At 39.9% G+C, this 14,116-nt stretch overlaps 2 protein-coding genes across 2 annotated transcripts in view; both read right to left on the reverse strand.

Annotated features, from left to right (window-relative positions):
* Positions 1-14,116, reverse strand: part of MITF (melanocyte inducing transcription factor) — a 374,744-nt gene that overhangs the window by 102,643 nt on the left and 257,985 nt on the right. The window lies entirely within an intron of this gene.
* LOC141084790 (uncharacterized) overlaps positions 1-14,116 on the reverse strand; it is a 57,828-nt gene that overhangs the window by 23,946 nt on the left and 19,766 nt on the right. Inside the window, exons 8-9 of the mRNA XM_073569720.1 lie at positions 9,635-9,843; positions 3,702-3,774 (exon numbers count right to left, since the gene is read on the reverse strand). Coding sequence (XP_073425821.1) covers positions 3,702-3,774; positions 9,635-9,843 — 282 coding nt within the window. The remainder of the gene's footprint in view (positions 1-3,701; positions 3,775-9,634; positions 9,844-14,116) is intronic.

Here is a 14,116-nt window from a genome sequence, read left to right on the forward strand (position 1 = left end):
CATTAAATAAAAAGGTTCATATCTCTGGAACCGTATGACGAATTTAAAAAAAAAAACGAAAAATGGAATACTCAGAGGAGCAGTGGGAATAAGATGAGGGGAAAAACTGGATACTTATGACCTGGCGACATCTGTAACATATGTAAGCATAAATTTGCCTATCCTGGTGAACGTGAAACTCTGGCAATCATACAAGTAGGGATGAAATAACCTGTGTATGTTGGGTTCATTGGGTTCGACTGAACTTTAGTCTAAAGTTCGGTTTTGGTACCAGAACTCTACCCGAGCTTGAACCCAAACTCCATGGAAGTCAATTGGATCCCGAACATTGGTGCTGTACAATGGTCGTAGTAAGGGCTTGGGGACTGCCAAAGGAAGCAGTGTACCCTCACAGAATCTCTCTCTCTCCACTAAAATGGACTTCCAGGGAACCCCCGAACTTTATAGTTTGGGTTTGGTCATCTCTACTCACAAGTAGTGATGAGCGAGTATACTCGTTGCTCGGGTTTTCCTGAGCATGCTCGAGTGTCCTCCGAGTACTTTGACGTGCTCGGAGATTTAGTTTCCGTTGACGCAGCTGCATGATTTGCAGCTGCTGGACAGCCTCAATACATGTGAGGAATGCCTGTTTGTTAGAGAAACCTCACATGTATTCAGGCTGTCTATCAGTCACAAATCATGCAGCTTTGTCGACACAAACTAAATCTCTGAGCACGCCAAAATACTCGGAGGACCCCCGAGCATGCTCAGGAAAATCCGAGCAACGAGTATACTCGCTCATCACTACTCACAAGTAAAGTTTCCTTTTTAGTCCATAACTAGCTACAACTCCCCAAGAAATCTATACCCACCAATAGGTACAGGCATGACCATGTAAAAATAACCAGAAAAATTAGGGAGCCTATGGCCAAGCTGCACCTCTTCTTCAGTCAATGTAATAATAGGGGACCCCTCCCTGGGTCCTTGTGTATAACAGGGACCCAGCAGCAGTTTGCTGGGGTTGAGCTAGACCCACATGATCAGCTGAAAAGTGGTCTATTAGGAGACCACTCTTTAATGACCTGAGACCCACTAGAAAAGTTTAGAGAGTGAAATCCAACGGGACCTGGAATGATGGAAATATCGATGATCACAAGTAAGAAATAACTGAGAGTTATCTATAACATCTTAAAGAAAAGGTTCAAAGAAAAAAGATGAAAAAACAGTGCCTCCATTATTCACAGGTTGTATCCGGTATTACAACTTTTATTCACTTACTTAAATGGAGCTGAGCTGGCATAACAAAAACAACCCGTGGACTGGGTCGGGGCTATTCTCGGCCATGTTTTTCCAAATTTAAACAACCCATTTATGGATGATCTACCATAAGTCCATAAGACTAGGTTCACACATTGCTTTGTGGCTCTGTTCCATGAGTGACAAAAGTGACCCTGTTTAGAATAAAAAAAAATCCCCTTTCTGCTGCCTGGTGGGGTGGACTCCAAAAATCGGGCCCCCATTGATCAAGAATGACAATTCTTTATGCAGAGTCAATATTGTTTTCACCCATTGCAAAGGAAAGGGTGAAAAATGCAACAAAATTTTGCTGAAAAATCCACACGCAACACAGATTCTGAAAATCTAACTCAATCGGTAAGATGCTCGCCGTGTCATGCCGGAGTAAAGGTTTTTGGGTTGATCAACAAAGATCAGATCTGCGTTGGCCAAGAGAAGTTTTTAGTGTCCCGCATCGCAGTTCTTGTCTGTTTCTCCTCGGCTTCCCCCATGTGTGAACTCGGCCGTAACCACTAAGTCAACTCATTTCGATTCTTAATTATTTATAGGGCGCGCATTTACCTTTAACAACTCTCAATACCTTGTAATAATTTCCACCCGTAAAGTCACAGCCAGACCCCTCTTAAATCATTGGTTAATGACTTCTCTAAAAATTATAATTGCAGCCTTTTTTTTTTTTCGAGTCCTTGTCCTGAGTATTTCAACTCTCCATCCCTCCCCCCCCCAAAAAAAAAAAAAAAATTGGAAGGAAAAAAAAAAAATTCTGCTTTTAATTATAAATAGGACAGGTGGCGCAGACACTTAACCAAGGACTCGTAACACAATTATAAATGCATTTTTGAAGAAACGTTTATGGTCGCTTTGTAATAAACTGCACAGAATGCCGTCGAATGTCATACTGGGCACTGTAAAAATAAATGGTATTCCCAAAGAAAATAAAAAAAAGGGGCTGCATATTTATATAACATTCAGCAGATGGATGTAATATTAACTTAGTGGTTTTGTGTTGTAGTTTTATGGCCGCTAGATTTTCTTGCCTAACTTGGCAGCTCAAAGCACCGTTTGATTTTTGGATTTGGACAATACTGAAACAGATGTCCAGACCAATAAAAATAAATTCCTGAAGGGCTATGCTTAATTTGTGTAATTGATCAATTTTTGTTCCATGGGCCTCGGATCACCAGAAAGTAACTGCCTTCCAGATTAGCTCAGCAGTCGGGATTTTTCTCCATATGTTACAATGGTTTATTGGCTCCCGGACGACACCGCTGATACGGCGCGGCCGGTCCAGGCACCTGTTGGCAGCTATAAAGAGGTTTAACAACTGGCGATGCAGTCTGGAGCGCGGAGAAAGTTACTAGACGAATATTGCACGGAATTCTCGCTCAATGCGCCAGGTCTGTGTGACCTACCGGCGGCCGTCAGGGCCAGGACCTTTACTCATAGGTGCGAGGGTCGTACATAGCAGGAGAGGGTATAGCGGTGTAAGGGCGCGTTCACATGAACGCATAAAAAATAGCTCTGATGTTTCTCCTGAAAAGGTGGAAAAGTGGAATCTGTATGGTTCTACTTACATCATGTGCGATTTATTCCTCACCTGCATCCATGTGACATGAGTATTTAATATCTTTACATACGGTAACAAACTAATAAAGCAATCTTATATACAGAGATAGATAGATAGATAGATAGATAGATAGATAATAGATAGATAATAGATAGATAGATAATAGATTATAGATGATAGATAGATAATAGATTATAGATAATAGAATGATAGATAGATAATAGATAGATAGATAATGGATAGATGATTGATAGATAGATAGATAGATAGATAGATAGATAGATAGATAGATAGATAGATAGATAGATAATAGATAGATGTTAGAGCATTACTTTTGCCATGTGGCACAGTGGAGGTCTCATAGTAGTTACATCCTGTAAAGTTCATACTCGTCGACAGTCACTGATGCCCTAAGTTCTACTGTCGGAGCTTGAACAGAAGTGTAGACTGTTCCGTGGCTTCTTCCTTTGTTGCGGTGAGGATGCTGGGTCTCCACACGATGCAGCACATTAATACATCAGACCTGTATTCCGTTCATTAGTGGAACCTTCACATTGTTCAGGCTCCTCACTTTTATTGTAGATTTTTGCATATCTTTTTTTAGTAGCACACTAGTCCCGTCCCTATGAGCCTATGTGCACAAGACACCGTATCACTGAGCCCTCCCGCCCCGGTCTGCACAGGTGCGCCGCTCGCAAACAGGTTAAGAAGGCCGTAAATGTTTGCTAATATATTTTTTGACCTGCTTCATAGTGTCAGTGATTTACCACTTTCTGATACATGCTTAATTAAATCAGATGGCATGATTACTAATTAAACTTTGAATTCCAAAGCCCGACTGTCAACTCTCATCACTCACCTATTAAACTTGCCATAGACGCGGTATTAATTATCTTCCCATATCCCTGACTCAGCATTATGCGGCCGGCAGCCTATGAAAAGAATTACAGAAATGACATATGACCCCCTTAAGGAAAATGATATTACCATTACGCACTGCTCTAAAATCTTTTATTAAAAAAGTCTATTTCTTTGAGAAAGGGTCTTAAACAAAATTAATAAATAAGTAATAAATAAATAAATAAAAACAAGTATTAAAAAATATAAAGTAAAAAATTGTAAAAATTCTAATTTTCTTTATATCAGTTTTTATAGCAAATCGCATGTGAAAGAGGAGATATGAGAAGGCTTACATTTACATCCAAATTTGATCCATTTCTTGGTTTTAGACTTAAAAGGTTATTCTCTAATCCCCCCCAAAAAAAGAGATCCCCAATCCAATGTATATGGGAAAAAAATTTTAATGACTAGGGTTTATTTTCAGGAATAACGCTTTAATATATCTTTATAGAAATATTTGATATAAACAGTATAATATTTTTGTGTAGTTCTGAATTTTTGGTCAATTGGTGCCTTTAGGGTAAGAATCTGGAATAAGCTGAATAATAAGTTTGAGATAGCATGTTTTATGGTGTTTGGGAAGCCTTTTTTATATTTTTACTTTTTTGTCAATTTTTTTATGTTTTGCTTTGTGAGCCTGAGATCGCAGCTTCAGTGACCGGCAGTAACCTCTATGACGTTACCACTTGTTACTGAAGATACGCTTGCAGCAGCTCATTGTGTCCTTGGTTTCAGTGTGAATGGTCGAATCATGTCACCATTCAGGTTGTAAATCAGATATGGCAGAGCTGGGACAGTATGGATTATCTTCACGTTGGACAGATGAGGGATATGATTGTTTATTATTTTTTATTCTTTTTTTATTTTTTACAGGTGACAAGGGCTTCAATGGAATAGGCATAAGGTGAGTATAACTGTTTTTTATTTTAAAATATATGTGTAAAACAGGGTGTTTTGAACTATTTCAAATAAAGGATTTTATTCTTGCTGTGTGTTTATTTACACACTTACTATGAGGTTATTGATGGAGGCGTTCATTATTAACCCCAGAATTTATGTCACCTGACAATACAAAGGTGACATCAACCCCAACCCTGTTGCCCCACTTGCCACCACCACAGGGCAAGTGGGAGGAGGGAGGCTAAGTGCCAGATTTGGCACATTTCTAGGGTGGCTGAGGGATGATGTTGGTGACCTGAGGTGAGGCAATATCTCCGGTCCCTACACAGTCTATTAATATCAGCCCTCAGCTGTCTGCTTAGCCTTTGCTGGTTTGAATACATAGGGGGTGCCTATGTCATTTTTTTACTGGGGTCCCCCGTAAATCCAGCAGGAAAGGCTAAGCAAACAGCTGTGAGCTATTATTAATAGTCTGGAAACCTTTTGGGATAGTGCCCCTTGTCCCAGATTATTAACATCAGCCCCCAGCCATGAGCTTTCCCTTTGCTGGTTCTGAAAAACTGTGCGAGAGCCCATGTCATTTTTTTTATTTAATTCTTTATTTTACTTAGGAAGGACACAGCTGCTGCTAAATGCAACTCCCATCATTGTCTCAGCCGCCGGCACCTGTGATCAGCGCCGACTGTACAGCTTTTCCCAGGTGCCGGTACATGCCACACGGACGGCACACAGATGTGAAATACGGAAACACGGACAGCAAACGGATACATGGATGTCACATACGTAAATACGTATGGACCACAGATCTCAACAATACTGGTTTTTCCTGTACAGGAATCACCAGGACCTGCAAAGGAGGCCTAAGAGTGTCCTGGATATTATTTTTTTGCTTTTTTTTTAAGTAATTTTATTTCTCTTGTAAAACCAATGAGAATGGCAACAAAAAAAGTCAATACAAAAAAAATGAAAAAACTGCAAAATAAAAAATTAGATTAAAAATTTTGACCATCTCTAATACAACACAGGGGGAGATAATTCTTGGTAAAATGCCCAAAGTGAGTGCAGTCTAATAGTATGAAACGATACCTGAGTTTAACTCCCTTTGAATTTGGTCTCAACCAATCCCATTCTATAGATTAATCAATGAAAAAATGAGAAATCTCCAAATTAATTAGCAGTTTCAGTTGTTAATCCTAATTAATGATTAGGCAACGGCAGAGAGAGGCCACACTTCAAAGTGTATTTAAAGTATTAATTTACTTAGCATCAGAGGAGCGCCGAACGAGCCCGTTAATATTGTAGATCTGTTGCGCCTTCAAACCGGGCCCCCACCCGATAACACTTAAAGGGTTCACTTATCAGTGCTACATTAATTAACTAAAAGTGCTCTACAAATTATTCATTATTGTGCCAATTATGCCGAGTGTACAATGCTGGAAGAAAACAAACCGGTAACGTATACATTAATTCCAACCTTGTCTGTTCTGGTGCAGTTTTATATTCACAATACTATGTGTTTATGTATTTTGAATAGAATGGGTTAAATGATCCCATTTGGTTCCACACGATATAAATTGATTCCAAAAGTCACAGTCGTATTGGACACCATTTTTCGCACATAAAAACAGCCAACACAAATATTTTAAAAAAATGTATTCAATTGGACAAGTCACTGCCCTAGACAAGAACAACACACTCTTCTCCCGCTGCTGTAATTGTGGTATAATTGGTTTCTATCCCCACTCAATTATTGATGCTGCTGCATTTTATGCAGCACCCTCACTATTAGATTTACATGTATGAGTAGATCACTGCCTCCCATAAAATCAACACACTCTTCTGCTGCTGGGTTTCTATCTCCATTCAATTCTCGAGACTTTCGCATTTTATGTAGCACGGTCCTCAATAATATATTCCTACAGTTACATGTAAAGGTTTGGGCACCCCTGGTCAACATTACTGTTATTGAGAAGTTGAAGATGAAATGATCTCTAAAAGGACTAAAGTTACAGATGACACTTTTCCTTTAGGGTGTGTGCACACGCTGCGGATTCTGCTGCGGATCCGCAGCAGTTTTTGCTGCGGTGTACAGTACCATTCTAACCTATGGGAATCAAAAACCACAGTGCAGAGGCTGCGGAATTTTCCACGCATATTTGCTGCGGTTTCTAAACCGCAGAAAGAATTGACATGTCAATTCTTTCTGCGGATTCCGCAGTGGTTTACCATCTCCTCCATTGTGGAGATGATAAACCGCAGGCAAATCCGCAGATAAACTGCAGGTCTTTTGACCTGCGGATTTACCTGCGGATTTTGCAAAATCCGCATGGATCAATCCGCAGCAGATTCTGCAACATGTGCACACACCCTTAAATTTTAGGCAAAAAGAATGTATATTTTCATCTTTTACATTTTAAAAATTACAATAATGAAAATGGGCCAATGCAAAAGTTTGGGCACCCTGCATGGTTATTACCTGGTAGCACCCTCTTTTGCAAGTAGCACAGCTTGTAAATGATTTTTGTAGCCAGACAAGAGTCTTTCAATTCTTATTTGATGGATTTTCATCCATTCTTCCTTGGAGAATTCTTCCAGTTCTGTGAGATTCCTGGGGCGTCTTCCATCATCTGCGATTTTGAGGTCTAGCCACAGATTTTCAACGATGCTCAGATCAGGGGACTGTGAGGGCCATTGTAAATCCTTCAGCTTGCGCCTTTTGATGTAGTCTATTGTGGATTTTGACATGTGTTTAGGATCATTCTCCATTTGTAGAAGCCATCCTCTTCCTCTTTTCAACTTCAGCTTTTTTACAGATTGTGTTTTGCTTGCATCAAGAATTTGTTGAAATTTCATTGCATCCATTCTTCCCTATACCCGCGAAATGTTCCCCGTATCGTTGGCTGCAACATAACCCCAAAGCATGATTGATCCACCCACATGCTTAATGGTTGGCGAGATGTTCTTTTCCTGAAATTCTGTGCCCTTTTTTTCTCCACACATACCTTTGATCATAGTGGCCAAAGAGCTCTATGTTAACCTCATCGGTCCACAGGACTTGTTTCCAAAATGCATCAGGCTTGTTTAGATATTTTTTCATACTTCTGACACTGAATTTTATAGTGAGGATGCAGGAGAGATTTTCTTCTGATGACTCTTCCATGAAGGCCATATGACTGCAGGTGTCTCTGAACAGTAGAATAATGTACCACAATTCCGGAGTCTGCTGAAACTTTCTGAAAGTCTTTTGCAGTCAAGCAGGGGTTCTGATTTGTCTCTCTAGCACTCATATGTGCAATTCTTAATGAAATTTTGCTTGGTCTTCCAGATCTTATCTTGACCTCCACTGCTCCTGTTAACTGTCATTTCTTAATTACATTTCGAATTGAGGAAAGGCCAAATTGAAAATGCTTTGCCATCTTCTTATAACCTTCTCCTGTTTTGTGGGCCTCCACCATTTTCATTTTCAGAATGCTAGGCAGCTGCTTAGAAGAACCCATGGCTGCTGTTTTTCGGCACAAGGTTAGAGGATGCTGGGTTTTTGAGTGGAGGACAGAGGAGCCTCTTAAAGAAGAAGTTACAGGACTGTGAGAGCCAGAAATCTTGCATGTTTTTAGGTGACCAAATACTTATTTTCCACCATAATTTGCAAAATAAATCTTGCCAAATCAGACAAGGTGATTTTCTGGATTTGTTTTCTCATTTTGACTCCCATAGTTGTGGTCTACCTATGATGTCAGTTACAGGCCTCTCTCATCTTTTTAAGTGGGAGCACTTGCAAAATTGGTGGCTGACTAAATACTTTTTTCCCCACTGTAATTTTATCTGTATCGGTTTTTTTTTTATTAAATATTCCACTTTATTTCAGGCTTCCCACGTGTCACCAACTTACATCACGGCACTATTTCTATCACTTACAGCCCTTTCTTCACTAATAGGTCACTGCTTCCATCAACATCAGCATACTCTTCTTCTGCAGTGTTCAACGTTCTCATAATCTGATTAGATCTGTAGACTTCTTTTATGAACTATTCCACTACATCTCATACTTACCACATCACCAAACTTACATTGTGATACTAGTTCTCTCATTTACAGCCCTGTGCTCGCTAACAGATCACCGCCTCCCTCCTCCCCTGCTGCTGCCATCATTCTCATAATCTAATCGGATCCGCGCACTTCTCTCATAAAACGCATTGCGTCACATATCAGGTGTACCATATCACCAAACTTACAGTACATCATGAAACTAGGTCTATCACTTACAGGCCTTTCTTCACCAACAGGTCACTGCTTCCTTCAAGATCTGCACACTCCTCTTCTGCTGCTGCCATCATTCTCAACATCTAATTGGATCTGTACACTTCTCTCATGAAATATTTCACTACATCTCCGGTTTGCCACATCACCAAACTTAGAATTAGTATAATTATCCATCATTCATGGCTCTGTCTTCACCAACCAGTCACTGCTTCCCTCAAGATCAGCACTCTCTTCCCATGTTGCTGCCTCTATTTTCATAGTCTAATTGGATCTACAGACTTCTCTCGTAACATATTACACCAGATCTCAGACTTACCAGAAATCTCCAAACTTACATCATGATACTAGTTCTGTCACTTACAGCCCTTTCTTCACCAATAGGTCACTGCGTCCCTCAACATCTGCACACTCCTCTTCTGCTGCTGCCATCATTCTCATAATCTAATTGAATTTTACACTTTTCTCATAAGATATTTCAATACTTTTAAGGCTTACCACATGTCACCAAACTTAGTTGATGATACTAGTTGAGTCACACACGGCTCTTTCTTTGCCTGTAGGTCACTGCCTCCATCAAGATCAACACACTCTTCTCCTGCTGCTGCCATCATTCTCACAATTGGTTTAATGTATGGTTTTCATTTTTCTGTTCACTATACACATACTATATAAAACACCTCGTACTACAGATAAACTAATTGATTAATGACTTATTTAATTTGTAACTCTTACCTGGCAGCACATGAACAAGCCACGTAAGTTCACGCCAAATGTTTTATCCCATTCCTCCAATGTAGTATTTTCACTGGCCGAGTTCATATTAATTCCCGCATTATTACACGCGATGTCAATTTTCCCCCAATTAGTCACAATTGTGTCCACCATTCGTTTCACGTCTTCTTCTTTGCTAATATCGGCTGTCATAGCAACAGATTGGATGCCTGCAAAATAAGGAATTTAGGTGTGTTGTAAAGTTCCGGAAAAAAATAATAATTCATAAATATGTATAGAATCTTCATTATGGTCAAATAAAGGTTTATCACATGCGTCCGATCTGAGTGTTATTTACGGGGTTAATCTTATTTTTACTCTGACTAAACAATGTGCAAATATGAAGTTAGTTTATTGAGCAATGTCGCCCCTTAGTGGTCAAGTTTGAATATTACATGATCCGTAAAAGTGAAAAAACACAGAAGTTGGAGCGTGAAGTAGCCTAAATATTCCACCAATTAAATACTAGAATCAGATTATTTAGAAATTCGGAAGGCTAGAAAATTGAAGCATGCCGGACTATCGGACATACAGAGAAAAACTAAGGAGACACATGCAATTATCAGTATATGGATGATCTTGGTCTCTGTTTTGATGGATCAATTGGATACATTCATTGGAACCACACATCTATGCATAAATAGCAATTCCATGGTACAGTAATATTATTTTAACCTGTGAGAGCTTCTGGACGACCAAATATTCTGGATTATGAAATGATTTAGACATTTTTTAAGGTTAAGAATTTGTATAGGTAGGATATGAGCCAAAATTAAAATATTAACATGTATTCCAAGTAATCATGCAGTTTCGTTTCAAAGCGTGATGTAAAGAATTGGAATTTTCAGACTATTGGATGTCAGACTAAAGGAAATATAAAGCTGCAGCGACGTTGTCAACAAAGAAGTCACGGGACCTAAAAGTATAAGTACGAATTGCCACCACCCAATTTAGACTTTCACTATGAAGCCCCATAATAACCACTTTAGATGTTTTGGCTGATGGCATCTAAGGAGAACCTTCCTGTGATCAGACCTAGCTCCGATCACAGCAGTTACCGGTGGTGTCTGCTGTGTAAAACAGCCAGCACCTACTGGAGCAAGCTCAATCCATGAACCTTCTCCATTCAGCACCCCCAAATTTCTGCAGTACATATATGTAGGATGCTGGAAGGCATCTAAGGCGTTAACCTTCCGTGATCAGACCTAGCTCCTATCATAGCAGTTACCGGTGGTGTCTGCTGTGTAAAACAGCCAGCACCTACTGGAGCAAGCTCAATCCATGAACCCTCACCATTCAGCACCCCCAAATTTCTGCAGTACATATATGTAGGATGCTGGAAGGCATCTAAGGCGTTAACCTTCTGTGGTAAGACCTAGCTCCTATCACAGCAGTTACCGGTGGTGTCTGCTGTGTAAAACAGCTAGCCCCTACTGGAGCAAGCTCAATCCATGAACCTTCTCCATAAAGCACCCCTACATTTCTGCAGTACATATATGTAGGATGCTGGAAGAACTTGACGGACCGCTGCGAGACACTGAACCTTTCAGCCCTGGAGAAACTGCCTGGACTCCCTCCTTTGGGAATTTGCCATTGCTTGTCAATTATCACAGGAATTTTTAGGGCATATTTACATATTCAGGTTTTTGATGCAGTTTTTGATATCAAAGCCAGAAACATTTGAGACTTCTTCTCTTGAATAGAGATGAGCGAAACCAAACTGCAAAGTTTGGGGTACGTACCGGACGCCTAGTGTCCGGGGCAGAATTCCGAACACGGACTTTTCCCGGAAGTTCATTTTAGTGTTCGGAGTTTGGATGTTCAGAGAAAGAGTGAAAGAGAGACCTTTTACAGCTGCAAAGTTGACTTCTATGGAGTTCGGGGTCAAGGTCGGGTAGCGTTCTGGTACCCAAACCAAAGTTTGGACCAAAGTTCGGTCAAACCTGACAGACCAGAACATCCACGGTTCCGCTCATCTCTACTATTGAATCCACCACTAGATTGACAGCATCAAAAACCTGAAGAACCGTCAGACATTGCTGACTACCTGTAGGTAATCAGCAACTGTAAAAATCCGAAGACTTTGTGATTCCTCTTCTTGCATTTTTTACTTATTCCTCGTATCTCATGGAAATTACCAACAAGTTGCTGTTGACGGATCTGCTTCTACTAATAGCAATTTTACCTTTTCAGCCTGAGCATCAGCTACGGATGTGATTGACACGTGAATATCTGGCTACACTGAGACATGTGCCAGGTAACATCGAGATTGTGGTGTCACACCGTGATATTGCAGCTAATAATTCCCTTTGATTAGCATTGTGACCTGCGATCTAAAACTCGCGTGCGAATAGTCTGCGTTTTGTCAAGTTGCAGTATTTTGGTCTCAAAACTTGTCCATGAATTGCTGTCACATGACACATGACGGACGGTGTGTAGCCCAATCCTAAAGGTGCCCAAATGTGTAGCGGCTGTGAAAAAACACTAAACGTATGGGGAAATCTAATATATACTGAGACCCAGATCTTCAAACGTAGACAACATGTTTCTCAGGATCTTTAGAATCTTATGTGTCAACGATCACATATTCGGGTGTTACTGAGCCCGGCAGTCCTGAGCATTCACACGGGACCTGTCATCATCAGCGCTCTGAGAGTTTTCACACATGAATTTGAACTGAGTAAATACTGAAAAAAAGCTAAAAAGGTTTAAAAAATAATAGTGTTAACTTCTACTAAATAGTCCCCCCAATTGTGTGAAAAAATATTTGTCCCTTCCTGATTTCCTATTATTTTCTATTCTTTTGCATGTTTGTCACACTTAAATGTTTCAGATCACCAAACAAATTTGAATATTGGATAAAAATAACACAAGTAATCACAAAATGCAGTTTTAAATGAAGGTGTTTATTATTAAGGGAAAAAGAAATCCAAACCTACAGGGCCCTGTGTGAAAAAGTGATTGCCCCCCTTTAAAACATAAATTAACTGTGGTTTATAACATCTTTGAGAAGCGGAGTTCAAATTCCCTAGCCACACACAGGCCTGATTACTGCCACACATGGTCTCAATCAAGAAATCACTTAAATAGGACCTGCCTGACAAAGTGAAGTACACCAAAAGAGCCTCAATAGCTAGACATCATGCCGCGGTCCAAAGAAATTCTGGAACAAATGAGAAACAAAGTAGTTGAGATCGATCCGTCTGGAAAAGATTATAAAACCATTTCTAAAGCTTTTGGACTACAGTGAGAGCCATGATCCATAAATGGCAAAAACATGGAACAGTGGTGAACCTTCCCATGAGTTGCCAGTTGACCAAAATTACCCCAAGAGCTCAGCAACGACTCATCAAAGAGATCACAAAAGACCCTACAACAACATTCAAAGAACTGCAGGCCTCACTTGCCTCAGTTAAGGTCAGGGTTCATGACCCCACCATAATAAATAGAATGGGCAAAAATGGCCTGCATGGCAGGCTTCCAAGACAAAAACCACTGCTGAGCAATAAGATCATAAAGGTTTGTCTCAGTTTTGCCAGAAAACATCTTGGTAATCTCCAAGAATTTTGAGAGAATACTCTGTGGACTGATGAGACAAATGTTGTACATTTTGGAAGGTGTATGTGCCATTACATCTGGGGTAGAAGTAACACAGCAGAAAAGAAACATCACACCAAGAGTAAAATATGGTGGTAGTGAGATGGTCAGGGGCTGTTTTTCTATTTCAGGACCTAGAAGACTAGCAGTACTAAATGGAACCATGAATTCTGCTGTCTACCAAAAAATCCTGAAGGAGAATGTTGGGTCATATGTTTGTGAGGCTGCAGTGCACTTGGGTTATGTAGCAGGAAAATGATATAAAACACACCAGCAAGTATACCTCTGAATGGCTTAAGAAAAATAAAATTAAGCCTTTGGAGTGGCCTAGTCAAAGTCCTGACCTTAATCCAATTGAGATGCCGTGGCATGACCTTAACCCCTTCACTACCAAGGGTGGTTTGCACGTTAACTCCCGGGCCAATTTTTACAATTCTGACCACTGTACCTTTATGAGGTCATAACTCTGGAACGCTTCCATGGATCCCGGTGATTCTGACATTGTTTTCTCGTGACATATTGTACTTCATGTTAGTGGTAAAATTGCATTCAAATAACTTGCGTTTATTTGTGAAAAAAACAGAAATTTGGCGAAAATTTTGAAAATTTCGCAATTTTCCAACTTTGAATTTTTATGCCCTTAAATCACAGCGATACGGCACACAAAAAACTTAATACATAACATTTCCCACATGTTTACTTTACATCAGCACAATTTTGGAACCAAAATTTTTTTTTGTTAGGAAGTTATAAGGGTTAAAAATTGACCAGCGATTTCTCATTTTTGCAACACCATTTTATTTTTAGGGACCACATCACATTTGAACCCACTTTGAGGGGTCTATA

This window comes from Dendrobates tinctorius, unplaced genomic scaffold (assembly GCF_039654945.1).
Source record: "Dendrobates tinctorius isolate UK_male_01 unplaced genomic scaffold, ASM3965494v1 ptg000027l, whole genome shotgun sequence".
NCBI classification, from domain to species: Eukaryota; Metazoa; Chordata; class Amphibia; order Anura; family Dendrobatidae; genus Dendrobates; species Dendrobates tinctorius.